The sequence below is a fragment of the Carcharhinus amblyrhynchos genome, chromosome 3 (genome assembly GCF_965287045.1).
Source record: "Carcharhinus amblyrhynchos chromosome 3, sCarAmb.v2.hapA, whole genome shotgun sequence".
In the NCBI taxonomy this organism is placed as follows: Eukaryota; Metazoa; Chordata; class Chondrichthyes; order Carcharhiniformes; family Carcharhinidae; genus Carcharhinus; species Carcharhinus amblyrhynchos.
The window spans coordinates 70457341-70484961 of NC_137326.1; the positions used below are offsets into that span (position 1 = coordinate 70457341).

The following is a 27621-nucleotide window of genomic DNA, read 5'->3' on the forward strand; positions in this document are numbered from 1 at the left end:
TCCAGCTGTTTATAATATACCTCAAGGAACCAAATGTAATATTTCCAAATTTGCTGACAATACAAAATTTGATGGGAACGAGAGGATGGTAAGAGACTTCAAGGTGATTTAGACAAATTGAGTGAGTGGGCAAATACATGGCAGATTCAGTATAATGTGGATACGTGCAAATTTCAGATGGAGAAAAAAGACAGTATTATTTAAATGATGATAGACTGGGAAATATTGGTGTACAAAAGGCATCTGGGTGTCCTATTATACTTGTCGCTGAAAGCAAACATATAGGTATAGCAAACTGTTAGGAAGGCAAATGGTATGTTGGCCTTCCAGTGCAAGAGGACTTGAGCAAGAAGGAAGGATGTCTTACTGCAGCTGTATAGGATCTTAGTGAAAATACACTTGGAGTATTGTATGCAGTTTTGGTCTCTATCTAAGAAAGGATATACTTGTCAAGGAGGGAGTGAAGGTCACCACACTGATTCCTGGGATGGCAGGATTGTCACATGAGGAGAGATTGCATTAATTGGGCCTGTATTCTTTGGAATTTTAGAAGAATGAGAGGGGATGTAATTATAATGTATTAAATTCTGTTAGGGCAGGACAGACTGAATGCAAGGATGTTGTTTCCTCTGGTAAGGCGGGGGGGCGTGGTGTGGAAGTGGAGCAGATGGAGTCTGGGGCCACACTGTCAAGGTACTATGTAGGCCAATTGAGGACTGAGGTGAGGAGACATTCCTCCACTCAGAAGGTGGTGGAACTGTGAAATCATTTACCATTAAAGGGGGCTGTGGAGGCCAAATCCTTGAACATATTTAAGAACAAATAGATAGATTTCTAGACTCTAAATGTGTCATGGGTATGGACAGTGTGCTGGAGTATGACGTCTGGATACAGGATCAGCAATGACCATATTGAATGGCGGAACAGTTTGAAAGGCCAAATGGCCTACTCCTGCTCTATTTTCTAAGTTTCTATGAATGAACATTCTCCAGACTGGCTGTTTCCGAACAAATAGTCCCTGTAGTACCAATGAACAAAGTGCAATCTGCATAATTGAGATAAAGACTCATTTTCAAAAAGAAGATGACACTGACAATCTTTCCAATTCTGTAATAGATTCCTTTCAACCTGAAACTAAACTTAAATTCATAACACGCAAGGAATTTGGATTCAGCAATTATACATCATCTTACACATAGAAACAGGTACCTAGCTTGTCAGTGCGCTCTTTTGTTTTTCATATTAATGAATAATAGCAATCTCGAGCAGCAAACTCTGTCCAGTTGCTTACCTTTTCATACCATTCAGCCAAGCGAGTGTTGCTGAACAATTCAACAAGATTCAAGGGCAAAACAACAACATTCTTGATTGAAGAAAGCAAAAGTATGCTTTTTTTCTGATAGTCTAGATAGGCTGACATATTCCCATTGAATCCTTTCATGAAGTAATAAACAATCTTGTTGGGATTTGCTCTAGCAGCTGATTCAACGGCACACATGGACAGTGCTGAAGGATTGAGTTCCTCAGAGGTCTGTACAAACATAATTCCAGGCTGTTTGGCCGGGTGTGGTTGTTTCAAACTGGTGGAGTGATTTGAAGAGTCTTTGATTGAGGCATAGTTAGATGATTGATCACTGAACCAGTCAACATAAAAGTAGAAGATGGCAAAAAAAAATAGACAAAATACTAGCACTTTGATAAATAACCATTCTTTGTCACAGGATTTCACAACTGGAGATCGTTCTTCAGTGATTACTGTGAATAGAAAGAATAGTTTAAGAGACAGATAAAACAGCCCAATTGTAATCTTAGACAATCACACCTGTGGGAAAATCAGTTACAAGCTCAAACACAAAATGCTGCAGACGGTGGAAATAGAAATATCAACAGAAAACAATGGAAATATTCAGCAGCTCGGGCATCTTTGGAGAGAGAAACAAAGTTAATGGGCAGAATTTTACTGCCTCGCTTGTCCCGAAACAGTAAAATTCCACCTTAGGTCAACAGACCTTTCCAAATTCCATCTGTTGCCTGCTTCAATTCCCGTGGCAGGTGGAATGGTAAAATTCCAGTCAACATTTCAGTTCTGATGAAAGATCACCAATGTGAAATATTCATTGTTTCTCTGCGCCCCACCACCCCGCAACAGAGGTTGCATCCCCTGCTGTGTATCTCCAACATTTTCATTAGTTGTTCAGGTGACCTTTTCATAAAACCATTCACAAATTTTCCAGGTCAAATCAATACATCACTTCTGACAGAAACAAGTGAATGCAAATGCTGGACAACAATTGCAACTTTAAGTTTACATGGAGTGCACCCAAAAATTGGAAGTGGCAGACTAGCAATTTCTTTGAAGGGTACCTCCATGGGTAAATATGAATTATTTCCATTCTATAAATGATAAATGACTTCAGAAACTGAACCTTGAACTATGTTTGCACCCAGGACACTCACCTTGCTTTGTGCTATTAAGACCAAACACAATGCAGATTTTTATTTTGACATGGAAATGGCAGCAATGATATCAAAAGTCATGCTTTCTGGATTGTTACTTCAGCCATTCACCAATTAGCACTGGACCTAGCAGTTTAGAGAAACATTTGTGAGCCTCAAAAGAATTGTGTGGGAGAAGAGGGTGCAATTCATGGGGCACTTGCCAATGCAGAAGGAAGAGGGAGATATTCTCTTGGGATGAGTTCCAAGTAAACTGGGCTGGGACCAGGTCTTGGTAAGATCCATGTAAACGGAGATACAGCAAGTCAAAGAGAAATGCAGGAGCAACAGAACCACGCAGCAAAGTGGGTAAAGTGGGGGACAGGAAGTTTAACAAATCATGCATTGGAAAATAATGTCATCGCAGGGAACAGAAGAAAAAATATGAAATTAACAATTCTTTCTCTGAATGCATGCAGTATTTGTGTCTGCAGTAAAATACATGAACTACTGGCACAATTACAAATGATTTAGATTTAATCAAAATTGCAGAGAACTAGTGGCAAGATGGTTAAAGGTTGTGAAATAACTATTGCAGGCCACACAGTTGGTAGAATCTGACTGAAGCATCAGGGTCTCATTTATCAGCTGAGAAAATCAGCGAGAGGTGCAAACTGTTTTTGCCCACATAACAAAGGCAATGTAATAAACGTGGGGGACTTCATAGAGATGGAGACAATCCTATTAGTAGGAGTGGTCTTGATGGAAGGATTTTGTGAATTTCCTGGAGCAGTACGTTTTCGAATCAACTAGGAACAGGTGGTCAGAACTTTATTTTGCTCATACAACCTGGAAGCATGTATATTTGCGCAAGACGACATCAGGCACACGTCCGGATGTCATCACATCCTTCTGCGATATTTTCATTAGCAGTCTCAAGTCAGAAGCACACCCCCATCAATTAAGGAACCAATGTGAATTAATTAAACAATAACTGACTGGGATTTTTACATTTCCTGTCTGCCTTAATGGTTGGTGGGCGGGCCAATTGTCAACGTGGTCTTTACATTTAAGCTGCACCCTCAGGACAGGACGAAAGTCAGGTCTCAAATAAAATTAACATGTGTGTCTAGAATTGAGGTCTGTGTGTGATTGTGCTGCCTAGATAGACACTTGCGGCATAGCCTTTCCACTGATTTTTTTTTAAACAGGTTAGCAGCTCCAAGACAGCTCTGCAGAGTGTTCCCCTAAGGGAGCACATTGGGAGCACCAGCCTACATACTCCCTTTTCTTAGCATCTTCACACTTTCCCCAATAGTGCTCAGTGTTAGAGCACAATTCAACAACACAATCTCAGGTGGGTTTCACATCTCCTCTGACCAGGCCGACTTCTGGCATGCCCCAAATGTAAAATCCAAGCCCGTGTTTCATTAGATCTAGCATAGTGCAATTGTTAATTCATAATCTTACAGTAAAAGATCTACTGGGAAATAGTAATCATAATACCTCTGAACTCCATTTTAAGTTTGGAAGGGACATACTCCAGTCACAGATGTAAATTTTAAACTTAAACAAAGCTAATTACATAGCTACGAGAGAGAATGTTAGGGTTGATTAGTGAATAAACTAAAAGGTATGGTGGTAAATGAACAGTGAGAATCAATTAAAGATAAACAATTGAAAATGTTCAACAAAAATACATGCCAATGGAAAACGAAAACTCCGCAAGAAAGACCCATCTGTGACTCCCTCAGAAAGTTGAGGATAGTATTAAATCATAGATTCCCTACAGTGCAGAAGGAGGCCATTTGGCCCATCGAGTCTGCACTGACAACAATCCCACCCAGACTCTATCCCCATAATCCCATGCATTTACCCTTGCTCATCCCTGAACACTAACTGGCAATTTAGCTCAGCCAATCCACCAACCCACACATCTTTAGGATGTGGAGGAAATCCATACACGCATGGGGAGAATGTACAAACTCCACAGAGACAGTGACCCAAGCCAGGAATTGAACCCAGGTCCTTGGCGCTCTGAGGCAGCAGTGCTAACCACTGTGCCACCCCAAGAAGAACAGGCTTATAATGTTGCAAAGAACAGTAGGTTGCAGAGCCAAGTCTTTTAGAAACAAGAAAAGGCCACTAAAGAAGAGTGTTATAAATGCTTTAATGCACCTAATGAGTCAACCGGTTTTAGTCCCTTTATGGATATCAAGTGATGGATATTCCAAAACCGAAAAGAAAAATTTTTAAAACAGAGGGACGAACATTCTGTGGTAAATTATGTATCTGGGTTGAGTAGCAGCTCAGAAGTACCTGCAAGATGGCTCAAGAACACTGTAAATAACCATGAAGAAATGGGCAGGTAAGCATGTCAACATATGAGCCTTACAACCAGGGAGGAGGTGTTAACATGGCCACTTTTGCAGGATGAGCTCCTAACAGCATGATTCAGTGGACCATAGAGGGTAGACAAAAGGATTGCTAATTAATTATTTGATTGACACCACAGATCACGGGGGGGCGGGGGGGGGGGAATCAGCTCTATCACATCAATATGTTGAAATAATGGGGAGGATGATAAAAGAAAGTACAGGGCAGGGGAAAATAAAAGAGGTAGTGAGGATGAAGCAGGAGGAGACTGGACAATTATCAAATTGAACCTCCTACTATCTAGTGAGCTAACACTGAACTATTAGGGAGATTAGACACCATGCTTTCATATTTCATTGCACAACAAAACCTAATAACGTTCCTCACCGCATTAAAGGAGATTGTAGCCACAGAGAAGGCTGAACATAGAACATTACAGCGCAGTACAGGCCCTTCGGCCTTCGATGTTGCACCGACCTGTGAAATCTAAAGCCCATCTAATTTACACTATTCCAATATCATCCCCACATAATAATCATAGCCACACATAACGTGGATGTGATAGAGGGCTCTCAGGTAAAACAGCGTCCTTCCTACTTAGGTCCAGATAAATGGGCTCAGGTGAAAGCAAAGATCCAATACATGTTGCAAAAACATCTTACCGAATCGAGCCAAAGCAGCTGGAGTTCCCCAGTCATGTTAGTGCACAAACCAGGTAATTTGACCACATCCCATACAGACTGCAAAAAAGTCAATGCAGACACCCAAGCAGATTCTAACCCAATTTCTCACTTGGAACACTGTTGTCAGAGTTGACAGTGTTGTTTCTCACCAATATTGTTTTGTTAAAGGGCTATTGGTAGGCACACCCTCTAGAGAAATATCAAAATTTATCATGCCAGGTTGTCTTTTCCAGTACCAAGTGATGCCATATCGCCTAAAAGAAATTCCAACAACCTTTCAGAGACTAATGAACCAAGCAAGGAACAAATAAGAAAGAACAGTACAGCACAGCATCAGGCCCTTTGGCCCACAAGTTTCTGCCAACAGATGCCTCCCTAATATTTTCTTGCCTCTACACGGTCCACATTCCTGTATTCCCTGACTATTTATGTATCTATCCAGATGCCTCTTGAATATTGTTATTGAATCTGCTTTCACCACCTCCTCCAGCAACGCATTCCAGGCATCCACCACACTGTGAAAAACTTGCCCCTTACACCTCTTAAATTTTCCCCATCTCACCTTCATACTATGCCCCTGAGTGATTGACCCTTTGACCCTGGGAAAAAGACTGACTATCCACTCTATCCAAGCCTGTCATAATCTTGTAAGCTTTTATTAGGTCCCCTCCTCATCCTCCCCGATGCTCCAATGAAAACAATCCAAGTTTGTTCAACCTTTCTTCGTAGTCCATATCTTCCAAACCTGGCAACATCTTGGTAAATCTCTTCTACGCCCTTTCCAATGCATCAACATCCTTATGGTAGTGTGGTGACCAAAATTGTACACAAATGCAGCCCAACCAAAGTCTTATACTGTTGCAAAATGATTTTCCAATTCTTGTACGCAACGCCCTGACTGATGAAGGCCATGCCATGTGTCCTCTTGACCACCTTGTCCTTCTACAATCAGAGCATAGTGGTTGGGGATTTGGAAGATGTTTAATGGGATTCACTGGCCGCCCCGTGACGTTTTTCTCACATCATAGGGTGGCATGACAAAGGCAGGAGGTGGCCTGCCAAAGGGTTATGGTGGGATTTTCTGCTCCCAACATTGTCGATAGGATTTCTTATTGATTCCAACCCACGTTGCTGGGAAACCTGGAAGATTTGAAGAGCTGGAAGATTGTGCCAATAGTCTAAGGATCCTTGGTGAGTTTGTGCAATGAATCTTGCAGATGGTACACATTGCCGCCACTGTGCATCAGTGGTGAAGGGAATGAATGTTTGTGGAAGGGGTAGCAATCAGGTGGGCTATTTTGCCTAGTGCCCAGCTACTTGAGTGTTGTTGGAGCTGTCTTGAAGATGGTGGACAGGTTTTAGGGAGTTAAGTGGTGAATTACTCGCTGCAGAATTCCTAACTTTAATCTGTATTGACATACAATTACTTGGAAAGACACATTTTATTTGCTTTAGAAAGCAAACCTGTTGCCAACAGGTTGGTGGTTAACTATGTCAAGTTGTTAATCACCTGATGTGGAGATGCCAGCATTGGACTGGGGTGGACACAGTAAGAAGTCTCTCAACACCAGCTAAAGCACAAGCTATGAAAGCTCAGAAGGTGCTCCAAATGCTCGTGCTACCAAATAAACTTGTTGGACTTTAACTTGGTGTTATGAGACTTCTTACTGTTAATCACCTGTCATTTGTTGTGAAAATGTCATCCCTTGGGCCTATTGTGCAGTATTCATCTCAAGAGCATCTACAAAGCTAAAATCTCAACTATACACTGGTCTCCCTGAAATGGTCCTCTTTAGTACATATCAGGAATTCTGGATCCTAAACCCCAGTGTTCACCCCATATCTGCCTGATCACTAGCTTAAAACTTGAACATAAAAAATTTCTGGGACCTGTTCAGTCTCTGCTTTAACACGCATACTTCATTTCTCTAAAGTTCTAATAACAAGCTCCCTGAGTTGCACCCCTTCTTTCTCGGAGCTTGAATCTCCACCTAAATCCTCTGATCTTTTTAGTCTAAGCAATTGATCATTTTTCCTCTGCTGCACTCTGGTTAAAATGTCTTCAGCTGTCATAGTTTTCCTTCCTGACTTATTTACCATGTAATCACACTACAGTACAGCATGCCGTTTTGGCCTGCATTCTAAAACAAGGATAGAACATAGGAAAACTATAGCACAAACAGGCTCTTCGGCCCACAAGTTGCGCTGATCATATCTCTACCTACTAGGCTTACCTATAACCCTCAATCCTATTAAATCCCATGTACTCATCCAGAAGTTTCTTAAGAGACCCTAACGAATTTGCCTCCACCACCACCGACAGCAGCTGATTGCACTCACCCACCACCCTCTGAGTGAAAAACTTACCCCTGACATCTCCTCTGTACCTACTCCCCAGCACCTTAAACCTGTGTCCTCTCGTAGCGACCATTTCAGCCCTGGGAAATAGCCTCCAAGAATCCACACAATCTATACCTCTCATCTTATAAACCTCTATTAGGTCACCTCTCATCCTTTGTCTCTCCAGGGAGAAAAGACCGAGCTCCCTCAACCTATCCACTTAAGGCATGCCACCCAATCCAGGCAACATCCTTGTAAATCTCCTCTGCACCCTCTCAATAGCTTCCACATCTTTTTTGTAATGAGGCGACCAGAACTGCACACTGTACTCCAAGTGGGGTCTGACCAGGGTCTTATAAATCTGCAGCATTATCTCCTGACTCCTAAACTCAATCCCTCATTTGATGAGGGCTAGTACACCAGACGCCTTAACCACATCCTCCACCTGCAAGGTCGATTTAAAAATCCTATGGACCCAGACCCCAAGGTCCTTCTGATCCTCTACACTGCTAAGAGTCTTACCCTTGATATTATACTCCTTCTTCCCATTTGAACTGCCAAAATGGACCACTACATATTTAGCCGGGTTGAAGTCCATCTGCCACTTCTCCGCCCAGTCTTGCATCCTGTGTCTCGCTGCAACTTCTGACATCCCTCCAGACTATCCACAACACCACCAACCTTCGTGTCATCGGCAAACTTACCACCCCATCCCTCCACTTCCTCATCCAGGTCATTTATGGAAATTACAAACAGCAAGGGTTCCAGAACAGATCCCTGGGGCACTCCACTGGTGACCGACCTCCATGCAGAAAAAGACCATCCGCAACCACTCTCTGCCTTCTGCGGCCAGTTCTGGATCCACAAGGCAACAGCCCCTTGGATCTCATGCCCTCTCACTTTCTCAAGGAGTCTTGCAAGGGGGACCTGATCGAACACCTTGCTGAAGTCCATATAAACCACGTCTACCACTCTTCCTTTGTCAATGTGTTTAGTCACATTTTCAAAGAACTCAACTAGGCTTGTAAGGCACAACCTGCCCTTGACAAAGCCGTGCTGACTACTTTTGATCATACTAAACTTCTCTAAATGTTCATAAATCCTGCCCCTCAGGATCCTCTCTATCAACTTACCAACCACTGAGGTTAGACTCACTGCTCAGTAATTTCCTAGGCTACCTCTATTTCCTTTTTTGTATATAGAAACCACATCCGCAATCCTCCGGAACCTCTCCTGTCTCCATCGACGACGCAAAAATCATCGCCAGAGGCTCTGCAATCTCGCCTCCCACAGTAACCTGGGGTACATCCCATCTGGTTCCAGCGACTTATCTATCTTGATGCTATTCAAAATTTCCCACACATCCTCTTTCTTAACATCCACATACTCAATCTTTTCAGTCCGCCGCAAACCTGCAGTACAACCAAGATCCTTTTCCACCGTGAATACCAAGGTAAAGTATTCCTTAAGCACCTCTGCCATTTCTACCAGTTCCGTACAAACTTTCCCACCTTCACATTTGATAGGTCCCATTCCTTCACATCTCATCCTTTTACTCTTCACATATTTGTATAACGCCTTAGGGTTCTCCTTAATCTTACCTGCCAACACCTTCTCATGACCCCTTCTGGCTCTCCTAATTTCATTTTTAAGTTCCTTCCTACAACCAGTATTCTCCTCTAGATCCTTAACATCGCCTAGCGCTCAATCTTCTGTATGCCTTTCTTTTCTTTTTGACTAGGATATATGTGAATTGGAGGCAGAACAGTGAAGGTTCACTAAATTGCTCCCAAGGATGAGGGAGCTTTCTTATCATAGAAAGCTACAGTGCAGAAAGTGGCCCTTTGGCCGATCGAGTCTGCACCAAACACAATCCCACCCAGACCCTACCCCCATATCTCTACATATTATACCCACTAATCTCTCTAACCTACGCATCCCTAGACTAAGGAGCAATTTCTTAGCATGGCCAATCAACCTAACCCGCACATCTTTGGACTGTGGGAGGAAACCGGAGTGCCCAGAGGAAACCCACGCAGACATGAGGAGAACGTGCAAACTCCACACAGACAGTGACCCGAGCCGGGAATCAAACCCAGGACCCTGGAGCTGTGAAATAGCAGTGCTAACCACTGTTGCTACCATGATTCAATGCTGAGGAAATTTGGCTAAAGGAAAATAAGAATGTAAGACATAGGAGCAGCAGTAGACCATTTGGCCTGTTGAGTTTGTTGTGCCAATGAGATCATGGCTGATCTGATGTGAAAATCCTCAGTTCCACTTTCCCACCTTTTCCTCATAACCTTTGATTCCCTTACTGATTAGTATTCTGTGTATCTCAGCTTTGAACATACTTAATGATTCAGCCTTTACAGTCTTCTGCGGTAAAGAAGTGCACAGATTCATTAGCCTCAAGAAAAAAAAAACCTCATCTCCATCTTAAATGGGTGATCCCTCATTCTGAGATTATGCCTTCCAGTCCTAGACTCTCCCACAAGGGGAAACAAACTCTCAGCATCTACCCTGTCAAGTCATCTGGGAATCCTATATGTCTCAATAAGATTGCATCTCATTCTTCTAAGCTCCAATGAGTTCAGGGCCAACCTACATAAAACATCCCTCCACACCTGGGATCAACCTAATGCTAGTGAACCTTATCTGAACTTCCTCCAATGTCAATATATCTTTCCTTAAATAAGAGAACTAAAACTGTTCAGTGTGCCAGGTGTGACCTAACTAGCGTCTTGTATAGTTTTAGCAAGATTTCCCTATTTCATATTCTATTCCCGTTTAAATAAAGACCAACGTTACATTTGTCTTCCCAATTACCTGAACTTTTGTGCTGGCTTTTTGTGATTTATGCCCGAGGACCCCCAAATCCCTTTGTGCTGCAGCATACTGCAGTCTTTCTTCATTTAAATATTCAGCTCCTTTATTCTTCCTAATAAAGTGCATAACTTCATATTTTCCTACATCATATTCCATCTGCCAAGTTTTTTGCCCTCTTAATAAACTTGTCTATCCCTCTGTAGACCCTGATATCATCCTCATTCATTATTTGCCTTCCCACCTATTTGACTACCGTTCGCAAACTTGGCAACACTACATTCATTTCCCTCCTCCCGAGTCATTAATACACATCATAAATAATTGTGGCCAAGCACTGAGTCCTTTCCCCAGATACAGGAAATGTCTATGTGACCTTAAGTTGCCAAGGGAACGAGAGTTAAAAAGCAAAGGGTGAATAGACTGATAACTGGGAGATCAAATTATAGGTAGACTCAACCTACAGTTAAAAACGTATCAGAACACATTGTGGTTTAGAACATAGAAATAGGAGCAGGAGTAGGCCATCTAGCCCTTCGAGCCTGCCCCGCCATTCAATAAGATCATGGCTGATCTGAAGTGAATCATTTCCACTTTCCCGCTTTCTCCCCATAACCCTCAATTTCCTTGTCTATCAGAAATCTATCTAACCATGACTTAAATATATTCAGTGAGCTAGCCTCCACCACTTCAATGGGCAGAGAATTCCAGAGGCTCACCACCCTGAAGAAGTTCCTTCTCAACTCCATTCTAAACTGCACCCCCCCACTCTTTATTTTGAGGCTGTGCCCTCTAGTCCTGCTATCCTTTCTAAGCGGGAAGAATCTCTCTACCTCTACCCTATCCATCCCTTTCATTATCTTATGAAAGATCTCTATAAGATCCCCCCTCAGCCTTCTAAACTCCAAAGAGTACAGGCCCAGTCTATTCAATCTCTCTTCATAAGCTAAGCCCCTCATCTCCGGTATCAGCCTGGTGAACCTTCTCTGCACTCCCTCCAAGGCCAAAATATCCTTCTGCAAATACGGGGACCAAAACTGCACACAGTACTCCAGCTGCGGCCTCACCAGTGCCTTGTACAGTTGCAGGAAGACCTCCCTGCTTTTATATTCTATCCCCCTCGCGATAAAGGCCAACATACCATTCGCCTTCTTGATCACCTGCTGCACCTGCAGACTGGGTTTTTGCGATTCATGCACAAGGACCCCCAGGTCCCTCTGCACTGTAGCATGCTGCAGCTTTTCACCCTTTAAATAATAATCCCTCCTACTATTATTTCTACCAAAGTGGATAACCTCACATTTGCTAACGTTATACTCAATCTGCCAGGTCCTCACCCACTCACCTCAGCTTATCCAGATCTCTCTGTAGACTTTCCGCGCCTTCCACGCAATTTGCTTTTCCACTCATCTTCATGTCATCAGCAAATTTTGTTACCCTACACTCAGCCCCCTCCTCCAGATCATCTGTGTAAATGGTAAACAGTTGAGGCCCCAGCACCGATCCCTGCGGCACTCCACTACTCACCAACTGCCAACCAGAATAGCACCCATTGATTCTAACTCTGCTTCCTGTTAGACAACCAATCTTCAATCCACGCTAACACCTTACCCCCAACTCCGTGTACCCCAACCTTCTGCAGCCGCCTTTTGTGAGGCACCTTATCGAACGCCTTCTGGAAATCTAAAAACACCACATTCACTGTTTCCCCTCTGTCTACCACACTAGTCACATCTTCATAGAAATCCAATAAATTTGTTAAACATGACTTCCTCTTCATGAATCCGTGCTGCGTCTGCTTGATCAAACCGTTCTCTTCTAGATGTCTTGCTATTTCTTCTTTGATGATGGCTTCTAGCATTTTTCCAACTACAGACATTAAGCTAACTGGCCTATAATTCCCTGCTTTTTGTCTGCTACCTTTTTTTAAACAGTGGCATAACATTAGCCATTTTCCAATCTTCCGGCACTTCCCCAGAGTCCAGCGAATAAGGCACCTCTGCCATTTCTTTCAGAACCCTGGGATGCATTCCATCCGGTCCCAGGGACTTGTCTACCTTCAGTCCCAGTAGTCTATCAAGCACTACCTCTCTAGTGACAGTAATTGCATTAAGGACCTCATCTCCTACCATCCTTCTATCTTTAATATTCGGCAAGCTACTTGTGTCCTCGTCCATGAAGACCGACACAAAAAACTTCTTTAAAGCCTCAGCCATTTCCTCGTTACCCATCACTAAATCCCCCTTCTCGTCCTCCAAGGGTCCAACATTCACCTTAGCCAGTCTCTTCTTTATATATTTGTAAAAACTTTTACTATCATTTTTTATATTTAGAGTTAGTTTAGCTTCATAATCTATCTTTCCTTTCTTTATCGCTTTCTTAGTCATTCTTTGTTGTTTTTTAAATCTTTCCCAATCTTCTAATTACTCACTATTTTTAGCCACTCTGAACGCATCAGTTTTTAATTTAATACTCTTATTTCCTTCGATATCCACGGCTGGTCATCTCTTCTCTTACAGTCCTTCTTTATCATCGGGATATATTTCTGCTGAGTATCGAAAAAGATCTCCTTAAAAATCCTCCACTGCTACTTAGCCGTCCTACCAACCAATCAGCGCTCCCAATCCACATTCGCCAATTCCTCCCTCATCTTACCATACTCCTCTCTGTTCAGAGGACACAGGTTTGGGGCCCTACTTTCTCATCCTCCATCTACATCAGAAATTCAACCACACTACGATCACTCGTCACCAAGAGGATCCCTCACAACAAGATCCCTAATTCTACCTGCCTCATTACACAGCAAAAAGTCTGACAACACCAGGTTTTAGTCCAACCGATTTATTTGATAGTAAACTCACTAGCTTTCGAGGGGATTCCCTCTTCTTTAGGTGAATCCCCTGAGGGAATCCCCTCAAAAGCTAGTGAGTTTACTATCAAATAAATCAGTTGGACTAAAACCTGGTGTTGTCAGACTTTTTACTGTGTTTACCCCAGTTCAACGCCGGCATATCCACATCATCGTTACACAGCACCAGATCTAAGATAGCTCGCTGCCTCATAGGTTCAACAGGGAGAAGACTTTAAGAATAAAGCGGAGGCTACGTTACTCTTTGTCTTGTGCTGTTGCAAGGATCGTGAGCTAAAAAATGTTAAAAGAAGGGATTGCGGCAAGATCTCCATTGATGCTGTTTCAATTTTGCCATCGCCAACCAGATCATTAATAGGCCTTGAAGATGGTATTCTCTGGAGATTATGTTCTATCAAGACTGGTGTGAATCGAGCTAAAGAGAATCCCCAGAGGTATGCTGATTGGGTGTCGCTCAAAAGCTAAAACCATCAAGTGGGAATTGAGAGATTACGTATACCATGGGAAAGACTGCAAAAAGACTGTAAGATTGAATTTGTTGCAGGAGTAATACGAGTGCTTGTAATAAGGTGAGGGGTAGCTTTGTTGCATTATTTGAAGTGAAATTTACTGTATTGTTTGAAATATTCACCTGTTATTGTTTGAATTATGTTGAATTCAGTTGGTTTATTAGTGCAAGCTTTTATAAGTGAGATTATATCAATTGGCTTTCCTTCCATTGGTGTTCCTTTCTTTTAAAAGATTATCAGTCTCTACTGTGAATCCAACAACCACATATATTAATAAACTGCATGATGGAATAGAGATATACATATTCAAATTCCCAAATGACACTAAGTTGAGAAGGAACAGTAACTTTTTTACATATGTGAGGAAGGGTGGGTATAATTATGGCAGATGGGGTCTGTTGTGGGAAAGATTCACTTCAGAGCCAACCAATCAGAATATTTGTTCACTGATGGGAAACTAAAAGCTGTGCAGGAGCAAAGAGATTTGGATAATTATGTCGATAAATTATTAAAAGTTCCTGGACAGATAAAATAAATACTTCAAATGGCAAATGGAGTATCGGCCTATGTTATTGGAACATAAAAGTGACCAAGTTAAGCCTTAGTTGTACAGAGCTCTGGTTTGTTCCCACGCGCAGCACTGAATTCATTTCTGCACTGAACTCACTTCTGCACTTCAGTATGGATATACAGGCTGTGAACAGAGTACAAACAGTCACCGGAATCATAACAGGATTACGAGGGTTAAATGAAAACTTATAAATTCAGAACAAGAGTAGGCCATTAGCTGTTTGACCCTGCTCCATTGTTCAATGGCTGATCTAATCATGGCTTCAACTCCACCTACCCGCATCAGCCTTTGACTCCCTTGTTAGTCAAGAATCTATCTAGCTCTATCTTGAGAATATTTAATGACATTGCCTCCACTGCTCTCTAAAGAAGGAACTTTCAAAGACTCAGAACATTCAAAAAACAAAAGTTCTTCTCATCTCCATCTTAAATAGGCAAGGTTAACTTCTTATTTTTAAATTGTCTGCCTTAGTTCTAGTCTCTCCCACAAGAGGAAACAAACTTTCAGTATCCACTGTCAAGTATCCTCAAGATCTTATATTTTAATAAGATCAACTCTCATTCTTCTAAAACTGTTATGGGTACAGGCACAACCTGTTCAACCTTTTCATATCCATGCCAAATATCAGACAAGTGAACTTTCTCTGAACTGCTTCAAATGCAATTATATTCATTCTTAAGGAGACCAGAACTGTACACAGTACTCCATATGTGGTCTCACAAACATCCTGTACAACTGGAACAAAGCTTCCTTATTTTTATTTTCTATTCCTCTTGTAATAAACAACAACATTCAATTTGTCTTAAACACTTGCGATACCTGCATACTAACATTTTGGGATTCATGTACCAGGACCCCCAGATCCCTCTGTACCTCAAGAGTTCTGCAATCTCTCTCAATTTAAATAATATACTGCTTTTTCATTCTTCCTGCCAAAGTGAATAATTCCACATTTTTCCACATTATACGCCACCTACCGATTTTTCTGTACATTCTTTTACCTACCTCTCTCCTTTTTCAGAATTCTATGTCCTCTTCACAGCTTACTGTCCTACCTATTTTGAGTCATCAGCAACTTTAACAACCATAAACTTTAAACCAAGTCATTGGTATAAATTGTAAATTGTTGAGGCCCAGCACTGATCCCAATGGCATTCTACTCATCACATCTAGCCAAACAAAAGATGACCCATTTATTCCTACTGAATATTCCCTGTTAGTTAACCAATCTATTATCTATGTTATATTATCCACGTTATGTACCTATACAATGAGCTCTTATTTTGTGTAGTAACTTTTGATGTGGTACCTTATCAAATGCTCTCTGGAAATCTAAGTGCAACACATGCATAATGTCTGCTATTGCATCTCTACTGAGCCATCCCTTAAGCTAACTTCCCAGTTCACTGAAGCCAGCTCTGTCTTAGCATCATAATTGCCTATTTTAAGTTTAAATGTCTAGTTTTAGATTCACTCCTCTCTCCCTCAAACTGAATGCTCAATCATATTATGATCACTGCTGTTAAGGAGCAATTTCACTACAATTCATTAATTAATCCTGTCCCATTACAGATAAGTGGATCTAGTACAACCTGTTCTCCATTTGGTGCTAAAACATGCTACTCTTAAGAAATTGTCCTGAAAAATCTATGAACTCATCATCAAGGTTTCCTTTGCTCATCTAATTTGTCTACTCTATACATAAATTAAAATCACCAAGATTATCACCAGACCTTTCTCACAATTCGATCATTAGTTTTTCCCTGTAAACACAGTGTGGTTACTATTAAGGGGCCACTAAAACAGTCACACAGTAAATTCCTAGCTGTACTATTTCTCATCTCTACCCAAACCGATTCTACATCTTGATCCCCTGGACTAAGGTCAACTCTCCTCTACTACCCCACTACCTTCCTAAATGTCAAGTATCCTTGAATATTCAGGTCCCAGTCTTTGACATCCTGCAACTTCTGTAATAGCTTTCAGGTCACGTACTCATTACTACCCCCACCTTTGATTCATTCATTGTGTTGCAAATGTTATATGCGTTCTGATACAGAGCCTTTAATTCTGTTTTTCTACTATTCTTGTAACCTTTATCCTAATCTGCTGGTGCACCCTTAAGTTTATACACACTTTCCCTCCCAAATTTGATCCCTCACCCCTTTATTTAGTTTAAAGCCCTCTCTACCATATTAGTTACATGGCTCGTCAGGATATTGGTCCCAGCACTATTTAGTTGAAGACCATCCCAAGGATACAGTTCCCAATTTCCCCAGGACTGGTACCCATTCTCTCATAATTTAATTGTTTAATCCAATTTAACCTATGCCAAATTGCTTGTGGCTCAAATAGAAAATTGAGAGATTACTACCTCTGAGGTTCTGCTTTTTAGTTTAGCCCCTAGCGACTCATACTTCCTCAGTGGGATCTCTTTCCTAGTCTACCTTTGTCATAGATCCCTACATGGATCATGACAATTTGACAAAAAATTGATGACAAGTACATCAACTCAACTTGTACCAACTTGCATTGAGGAGACTTGAGGTGCTTACTGTGGTCAAACAAGCCATCTAAAATGGTGATCTGCAAAGCACTCTGGGACAATTGGGCAAAACTGTAATGACAGGCTACAACCTAAAAGACCGAAACAAACAGGCTGCAACCTTGTTGAGCGAATGAAAAAGACTTTCTGGTCACACTGGGTTATTTACCAGACATGAGGGTGCCGTGGCCCCCTGTTTGGCGGGAAGGTGTGAACTCTATGTACCTCTAGTACTTAAAGGCATGGCCATTGGGTACACACCCAGAGATCAGTGTGGCAGCACCTGACTGGACTCTTAATGATCAGGGTGATCAAGTCCTGATCGACTGATTGGTAATGGCCAAAAGGGAAACGAAATCCATTGGGGTATAAAGGGTGCTACGCAACCAGGAATCTCTCTCTCTGACCCCACGAATGAGCTACAACAACGTTGAACATCACCAGCGACAACCAGCACGAAGACAGCCACCACACCCGAGAAAGAAGGAAGACAAGAGCCAGAATACCAGACTAGACCAAAGGACCAGACTACGCAGAAGACTACCAAGACCAGCGCACAATAAGGCCAATATCAGCTTGGGAACTTGCAAGTCACGCAGAGTCAAGTCAAGGTCTCATATTGGACTTGAACTTTAGTATTTTCCTGTAAGATAACTGATTGTTGGTTGGGTGGATGATTATTGATTGTGTGGGTTTAAATAAATATTGGTTGTACTAATAAGACGATTAACAAGACATAAATAAAATATACACATAGGTTTTATAAATAAAAGATATAAATAAAATATATATTAAAAATATATATAAAAGTATATCTATCGTCATCGATGAGGACCTCGACACCATTAGTCACTTTGAGGCTGGTTGCGGTGTGTCTAAAGACGACCGATCAGGCCAATTCGGGCACATATTGGACAGACTTGTGTAGACACTTCAGTTGTTGCGCTGGTGGCTCTGGACTTGCGCAGCTCATGCTTAAGTTGTGCTTCAGCAATAAACCTTGCACCTTATTTTATAAAAAAAATACAAAATAAATACCTACATGTAATATATATGACGTTACTTTGAACACAATTTTTGGAAAGTTTGAAACAACCAATTTGAATTTTGAATAATCCCGGGTTCAAATTTTGTTAAAGGATTTAAACCTTGAAGGGAACCATGTGCTCTTTCCTTTGTCTTGAAGAAATCGTGAGATTATCACATTGGAACATGTTTTATTTCTTGTGTTTTTTTTAAAGTGGCAGAGATTTCACCATCTTCTGTTCCTAATTTGGCAATTAAAAAATTATATACATTGGCGGTTGTAAATTTTATTTCTGTTTTTGTTTTCAATTTGACAGATTTTGAGACCAAATTAATTAATTTGGCTCCAAGCTGAAAGTATTTTTTGTGTTTTGTTTCAAATAGATGGCTCATGAATAACAGGTCTAGAAGCTTCAAGACTGCCTCACAATCTAGTGATAAACAGAGACTTGAAGACTTTGGCTCATTCAAATTTTTCACTATTAACTTTCAAATTAAAGTGATTGATTACTCTTAAGTGTTACAGTTTCTGACATTTAATTGTTAGAATAAATTGAGTGCAAAAAATAACCAACTTATAAATGGGAAGTTGCCTATATTCTAAAGAGGTAAATGTTTAATTTTGACAAATAAAGGATAACGGAAAGGGAGTCTGTATGGGTTTTGTGTTTCAAAGAGGGATGCATTGAAACATATTCTCAGTTTATGATGTAACCTTTGAATGTGAGATAATTTTACAAAGCAATACCTGTTTGTTTTGTGACTTTCCTACACTGAGTACATGTTACCTGTCATAACCCTTGTGTTCAAATGTAAAGTTTGTTCAGTTCAATGTATGTAAACGCTAATAAGTTGGGAGTTAATGATTTCTGAAAAGTTAAGGGCTCTGTGGAGTGTCAATAACTTTACAACAGATGACAGGATTTTTCCTAGTTATTTGGGGTTACAGGAGTTAAAATGCTTAAAAGAGAAGCAAATAAACCACTTGCGCAAATCATGTTATTTATAAATAAAATTGGTAAAGTAGACAGAACGATGGAGGAATTATTTGTTGAGCTGGTAGAAAATCATTTGAATTACTTCTAATTTGTACTTTGGTTACATTGTGTTAATTGGGTCATAAAAGAACATAGAACATTACAGCCCCTTTGGCCCTCGATGTTGCGCCGACCAGTGGAACCAATCTAATGACCCTCAAACCTAAACTATTCCAACGTCATCCATATGCCTATCCACTGACCATTTGAACGCCCTGAAAGTTGGCGAGTCCACAACTGCTGCAAGGCAGGGCATTCCACGCCCTTATTACCCTCTGAGTAAAGAACCTACCTCTGACATCCGTCCTATAATTACCACCTCTTAATTTAAAGCTATGTCCCCTTGTGTTAGCCATCACCATCCGAGGTAAAAGGCTCTCACTGTCCACCCTATCCAATCCTTTGATCATCTCGTATGCCTCAAACAGGTCACCTCGTAACCTCCTTCTCTCCAATGAAAATAACCTCAAGTCCCTCAGCCTTTCCTCATAAGACCTTCCCACCATACCAGGCAACATCCTGGTAAACCTCCTCTGCACCCTTTCCAATGCCTCCACATCTTTCTTATAATGTGGCGACCAGAACTGTACGCAATACTCCAAGTGCGGCTGCACCAGAGTTTTGTACAATTGTAACATGACCTCACGGCTCCAAAATTCAATCCCTCTACCAATAAAAGCTAACACACCATACACCTTCTTAACAACCTTATCAACCTGGGTGCCAACTTTCAGGGAGCTATGTACATGTACCCCGAGATCTCTCTGCTCGTTGACACTACTAAGAGTCCTTCCGTTAGCCCTATATTCTGTACTCCTGTTATTCTTACCAAAATGAATCACCTCACACTTTTCCTTATTAAACTCCTTCTGCCACCTCTCGGCCCAGCTCTGCGGCTTATCTACGTCCCTCTGCAAACTGTAACATCCATCCTCATTGTCTACAACTCCTCCGACTTTGGTGTCATCAGCAAATTTACTAATCCATCCTTCTACACCCTCATCTAGGTCATTTATAAAAATGACAAACAGCAGTGGCCCCAAAATAGATCCTTGAGGTATACCACTTGTAACTGCACTCCAGGTTGAATATTTTCCATCAACCACCACCCTCTGTCTTCTATCAGCTATCCAATTCCTGATCCAAACTGCTAAATCACCCTCAATCCCATGCATCTGTATTTTCTGCAGTAGCCTACCATGGGGAACCTTATCAAACACTTTGCTAAAATCCATATACACCACATCAACTGCCTTAACCTTATCCACCTCTTTGGTCACCTTTTCAAAAAACTCGATAAGGTTTGTGAGGCATGACCTTCCCTTCACAAAACCGTGTTGACTATCCCTAATCAATTTATTTTCCTCTAGATGATTATAAATCCTACCCCTTATAATTCTTTCCAAAACTTTGCCCACAACAGAAGTAAGACTCACTGGTCTATAATTCCCAGGATGGTCTCTACTCCCCTTCTTGAACAAGGGGGCAACGTTTGCTATCCTCCAGTCTTCTGGCACTATACCTGAAGCCAATGACGACATGAAGATCAAAGACAAAGGCTCTGCAATCTCCTCCCTAGCCTCCCAGAGAATCCTAGGGTAAATCCCATCCGGCCCAGGGGACTTATCTATTTTCATACTCTCAAGAATTGCCAACACCTCCTCATGTACCTCAATCCTGTCTAGTCTACTACCTGGTATTGCAGTATTCTCCTCGACTACACTGACCTTTTCCTGTGTGAATACTGTCGAAAAATATTCATTCAGTGCCTCTCCTATTTCTTCAGGCTCCACGCACAACTTCCCACTGCTGTCTGACTGGCCCTAATCTTGCCCTAACCAATCTTTTATTCTTGACATACCTGTAGAAAGCTTTAGGATTTTCCTTGATCCTATTCGCCTTCTAGCATACACATAGCATGTGTATGCTAGAAGGAGATAGATTTTGAGCTGTGACTGTGGAAGTTTAAATCTAAAATCCTTTCTGAATAAGGGTGTCATATTGGCATTTCTTCAATCCTCCGGTACTTCTTCAGGTTTCAAAGATTTTTAGAAAATTACAACAAATGCATCCATTATCTCTGTAACTACTTCTTTTAGGATCCTAGGATGCAAGCCATCAGGGTCAGAGGACCTATCTACTTTTAGCCCTATTAGTTTGTCTAATACTTCTTCCCTAGTGAAGGTACTTAAATCCTTCCTTGTATTCTTTAGTATTAATGGGACGTTCGAAGTATCTTCCATTGTAAAGAGTGATGCAAAATATGTTTAACTTTGTGTCATTTCCTTGTTCCCCATAACAATCTTCTCAGATTCATTTTCTAAGGGACCTTTGTTCACTTTTACCTCTTTTTTTTAAACATATTTAAAGAAGCTCTTGTCAGTTACATTTCTTGTTAGCTTTTGCATGTAGTTTATTTTCTGTCTCTTTATTGTCTTTTTAGGCCTCCTTTGTTGGATTCTGAGTTTATCCCTGTCTTCGGGGTTATCACTGACTTTTGCCTTCTTGTATGCTTTCCCTTTCAATTTAATACTCTCTTTGACAGTCAAGGTCAGAAGATCCTGGAAGAAATAAACAGAAGTATTGAATCAGGAAAATCTTCACAGGCAGTAGCAATGAACACAGTATTGGCACTGCTCAGAAGATTCAGGTCACCATTCTCTCGGTGTCTAAGTTGGCAAACTCTGATCATTTAACATATTTTATAATAAATTATTATAGAGAGGAGCCAGTGGCATAGTGGTAATGTCAGCAGACTAGTAATCTAGGGGCTCAGACTATTGCTTGGGGACACAGTTCAAATCCTACAGCTGGTGGAATTTTAATTCAGTTAATAAATCTGGAATTAAAAAATTAGTCTCGGTAACAGCAACCATGAAAACATTGCTGATTGTTGTAATCTGACTCACTAATGTCCCTTTGGGAAGGAATTCTACTGCCCTTGGGTACATGTGACTCCAGGCCTACTGTACTGTGGTTGACTCTTAAATGCCCTCAAATGGCTGAGCAAGCCACTCAGTTGTGTCAAACCACCAGTCTACAAAAAGGAATGAAGTCTGACAGATCACTCAGAACTCACCTAGGCACCAAAAACGACAAAGACAAACTCAGCCCTGTCAAGCTTGCAAAGTCCTCGTTCTTCACATCTGAAGACTTGTGCCAAAATTGGGAGAGCTGTCTCCCAGATTAGACAAACAATCTGATGTTGTCTACAAGGTACGATTCATGAATATGACTGCATCCTATCATCACCAGTCCATAGCTGTTAGACTGCATCTGCAGAAGCTGGTGAAGGAAGATTCCAAGAGGGAAAACCCTATCTGACCTCATTCTCATTAGTCTACCAATGCAGATGCACCTGCCTGTAATAATTTTACCAAGACTAGTCTTCCCCGTCACCAATCACCTTTTATTCACGTATGTTCAAAATGCCATTCAGTAGCTACAGAGTGCAGGTCAGCCCCGAGTTTTCTGACAGCCAACCTCAGTGGAGCCAGCTGGTTTTATACCCCCACTGTTCCTTCCCTACTGGGCGAGCCTCTACCCACCTGATACGGGAACTTGTACTATATGAGGCCCATGAGGAGATCTACTGACAATCCCTGGTGACCATCATAACACTGCCCATGTCAGGTTTGGTAGGATTGACCATTGCACAGTCCTTCTGGAGACGAAGTCTCATCTTCACATTGAGGTTGTGTGGCACCACCACTACGCTAAATTGCATAGATTTTGAACAGATTGAACAACTCAAAATTAGACATCCATGAGGCGCTGTGGGCCATCAGCAACAGTAGAATTGTACTCAACCACAATTTGTAATTCATGGCCCAGCATATTCCCTACTCTGCCATTACCTGGCTTACAAATGATGACAATCGCTTACTGCCACTCGTCAGGAACAGAACAGCTGAGCTCCTGAATGAGTGGAAACTGATCAAGAATCAGCACAGATTTGGAAAGGATAGATCATGCTGGACTAAGTCAATTGGACATTTTGAGGTCACATACCAGGAGAATAGGGAGGTGTCTATAATGGTGTCTCTCTCTGGACTTCCAGAACAGATGAAGTTCCCTATAAGAGATCAATAAAAGGAATACTACATGATACTGAAGGTAACCTTACATCATGGGTTGGTAATTAATTAGGAGACAGAATAAGGATAAAGGGAATTCTCTCCCTCCGGATAAACATGAGGTAACGCATTTTGGAAGGTCTAATACAGATAGGAAATATACAGTAAATGGCAGAACCCTTAGGAGTACTGGTAGGCAAAGGGACCTGGGTATACAGGTACACAGGTCAGTGAAAGTGGCAATGCAGGTGAAGAAGGTAGTCGAGAAGGCATACGGCACGCTTGCCTTCATCGGCAGGGGTATTGATTTTAAAAATTGGCAAGTCACATTGACGCTTTATAGAACAGTGAGGCCGCACTTGGAATATAGTATTTAATTCTGGTCGCGACACTATCAGAAGGATGTGGAGGCTTTGGAAAGGGTATAGAAAAGATTTACCAGGATGTTGTCTGGTATGGAGGGCATTAGCTATGAGGAGAGGTTGGAGAAACTTGGTTTGTTCTCACTGGAGAGACAGAGGTTGAGGGGAGACCTGATAGAAGTCTACAAGTAGGTGAGTGTGATACAGGAGCTGACGGAGCAATTACACTACTTCCTATGCTCTTTTCTTCATATATGGAAACAAGTATGATCAATTTTTTTCCTCACACTTAACATTCTCTTCCTGCAGCACAAATTGAGTTCTTGTTTCAAATCAGCGGGGGGAGACTTAGAAACAAGAGTATCGGTTGCACACAGTCACCCACTGGATACAGTAAATACACCATATAGGTTCAAATTTACACAGGTCCACTGATTAGGATGTCCAATTTGTCTTTTTATACTCAAGATGCCAGAATGATTACATATGTTTTGGTGATCCCACTGCACCACGTGTTTCCATGTTTCAGCACTTGGGGCAGAAACTAGTCAAAATTTAGCTCATTGTATTTCTGCTCTGCACACATTTCACAACCTCCACTGCAGCAATCCTAGATCATTCTGTTCCCTTCAGTAAATAGGATCTTTGACCAATTGGTAAACCTACTACCAACTGACTGCTCAGAGTTTATCCATTACCTCTTTTTCTGCTTTTGAAATCCATGGATTAAAACAAAATCCAGTGAATGTTTATCAAATTGGAAGCAATTCACAGAGTATTTACCAAACTAATAATGGGAATGGGTGGGTTATCTTATGAGGAAAGGTTTTTCAACTGGTGTTTCTAAGAGTAAGTGTTGACTGTAAGATGGAGCAAGATGAAGTTTAATTTAGACAAATGTGAGGTGATGCACTTTGGTAGATTGAACCAGGGCAGGACTTACTCAGTAAATGGTAGGCTCAACCGGGATTTTGGGTTCATGTCTCACTATTAGTAACCTCCACGACTTGCCTGGGCTTGCAAAATCTCACTAACTGCCCTGACTGGAGACAATACACATTTCTTTAACCTGTGCTTAACACTCTCTCCATTCACATTGTCTGTATCTTTAAGACTTGATTCTTTGTAAAGACTTGCATTCCAAGCACTATTTTGTAAATTGAGTTTGTGTCTTTATATGCCCTGTTTGTGAACTGAAATCCCACTCACCTGACGAAGCAGCAGCAAGCTAGTGGCTTTTGCTACCAAATAAACCTGTTGGACTTTAACCTGGCATTGAGAGACTTCTTACTGTGTTTACCCCAGTCCAATGCCGGCATCTCCACATCATGTGCAAATGAGACCACTGTAACTTCAAATGGACTTTGTCATCCATGTTAATCTTAAAACCTGTGTGTATTCCTTCAGGCAAAGAATGAGTAAAGGATTATTGTATTATAATCCATTTTTCATGTTTCATAATTTCTTTTTCTTGTTGTTAAAACTAATTAGTGGTCCTGTAACTCTATTCCTTCACGTTTGATAAAGAAAGGTTATGGTCTTCTGAGCCAGGGTTCCATTCTAGGAGCTTCCTGTCCAATATCAACTGGGACAATAACAATTTCAAGTTGAATGCTTTAAGTGATTCCACAGACCATCGCCATTTAAGAGCAAGGCTGGTTTGAACCTTTTGCAAAAAAAATCCTGTTTTGTGCAAGATTCTCATGGGCAATCCGGGATTGACAATAAATGCTGGAGTGGCCAATGACACCCACATTTCATGAATAAAATAAACACAGTTTATTTTGACCCTCATATTTTTAGGAATGGCCAGTCCTGACACATCCACGGATGCAACCTCATTAATCTGCAATTTGACACACCTCATTTTCACTAATGGAGGGGCAGGTAATACCTTCTGTTTCTGCCTGGATACATCAAGTTTTAGTAGCTCAGTGCCTCAACTGTTTGACACGAGCTCCAGTCCCCATTGCCCAGAAGGGTCAAAATGCAGTATAAACTGTAGGGTACTCTGTACACAATGCTGGAACAAACTTCTACTGCTCAACCACAGTCCTTCCACATATAGCACTGAGTTTCAATCCAGGTCACTTCTCACTGTCCTCATTCACAGACCGAAACCAAAAAGTGAAAATAAACTATTCATACGTCATCTTATATTGCCTTAGGACATTCCAAAGCACATTACTCAATGCAGAACTTCCTACTCTTGCTCAACTAATGCCACAGGCCTTAACATCCTTCTGAGGGGTCAGATGGTGATTTGCTTTAATTTTGTCTGAAAAACAGCACTTCTGACAATGCAATAGTCCCTCAGAACTGCACAATGGGATGGCGACACACTAATGTAAGAACTGTGAGAATTATGATGAATTCATGGCTTAAGCAATTAATAATTTACAAAATAATCCATCAATGTGTGACAGAGATACTCCATATTTTCCAATTCTTCACAAATTACCAGCCAATATGTTGCTTTGCTGCCAGTCCCAGCAAAATCCAAAAAGGCTGACTTATCTATTCTCAACACATGTATGATCAGGGAGAACAAGTTATACCATTTCCCTCTCTTGCCCTGGTCAACACTCCATATATACCACTACCCACTGAAGAGGAGACCTTAAGTGACTGGTAACCTCCCAGATAGCAAGGTAATGAGAGACAGTGGGAAAGATAGAAGATTCTGAAAAAGAATAGAAATGTCATCAGCCTAAATTACTGTTTTATGACCACTGGGAGGATGAGGTCAGAGATCTTGTAAAAAGGGCTTGAGTTCACAGAATCATGGAGCTGTTAGAACACAGAAAGGCTCTTCAGCCAGTCATGTTTGCACCAACTCTGCAAATGAGCAATTCACCAAGTGCCACTCCCCTGCCTTCTTGCCATAACTCATTGCATTGTTTCTTTTCAGATAATAATCTCATTCTTTCTTGAATGCCTCAACTGAAAATGCCCTCACCAGAGTATTCCAGACCAAAACCACTCGTCACGTGAAAACGCTTTTCCTCAAATTAATTTTATTTCTTTTGCCTTTTTACTTTAAATTTGTGCCTTCTCGTTCTCCATCAGCGCAGGTTCATTGGGCCAAATGGCCTCTCATTGCACCATTGGGATTCTATAGTTTATTGAAAAGGGAACGGTTTCTTTGTTAGATTAGATTAGTCTTGACTGTTAGTCAAACAATCTTTCCCCAAGCAATCTGTCAAAGAAAAATGAAGACAAACAATATTTTTAATGCTTCCTATGGTTTTCCTCTTGTCTGGCTCACAGAAATGGGCAGGAAGTTAACCTTTCAATTCCCATAAATTCCAGAACAATCCTGGAGGTCAATAATCCCAAATGTAGTCGGAAGGATTTCCACTTTCTCAGGCATTGGGATGAGTTCCAGGGGCAAATAAATTTGAGACAAAATGAGCTTCACCTGAACAGAATGTATATCAATGTCCTGGCAGTGAGAAGCAAGTGTGCAAGGATTTGAACAATCAGACAAAATTTCAGGAGCAGTCCAACTCATTCACTAAGCATTATTTCATTTTTACATGATACACCCAAACACCATCAGCCCCACTCTCTGATCTCCAGTCAATCGCCACACCATCTCCTGGGTGTGGCAAAATGTCTCAGAATAGAAATCAAGACATATCTCTGCTACTTCACCATGCCAATACAAAGAACTACAGGAACTGACATCAGGCAGGGGAAAGGAGCAAATCTTATAACAGCTGGACAGAAGTTTTTGAGAGGGGTCAACATGACAAAGATTAGTGGTTCAGATTTTACAGGAAACTTGCACCATTATAGCCGTGCAACTATGGAACTTGCGTGATACTAATAAATGAACTAACTAAAATCAGTGTGATCCCAAATTTCCTGTGCTTGAGCCATTGCTTGCTCTGCTACTGTTTGGACTGAACTATAATGAGGTTGGTAACTCAGAATGATGTGAATGATTGGCTTTTGAATGC

At 41.3% G+C, this 27621-nt stretch overlaps 1 protein-coding gene across 1 annotated transcript in view; it reads right to left on the reverse strand.

Annotated features, from left to right (window-relative positions):
- LOC145340572 (lactosylceramide 4-alpha-galactosyltransferase-like) overlaps window positions 1-27621 on the reverse strand; it is a 70502-nt gene that overhangs the window by 19424 nt on the left and 23457 nt on the right. Inside the window, exon 2 of the mRNA XM_080185044.1 lies at window positions 1292-1755. Within this exon, the coding sequence (XP_080041170.1) occupies window positions 1292-1755 (464 nt within the window). The remainder of the gene's footprint in view (window positions 1-1291; window positions 1756-27621) is intronic.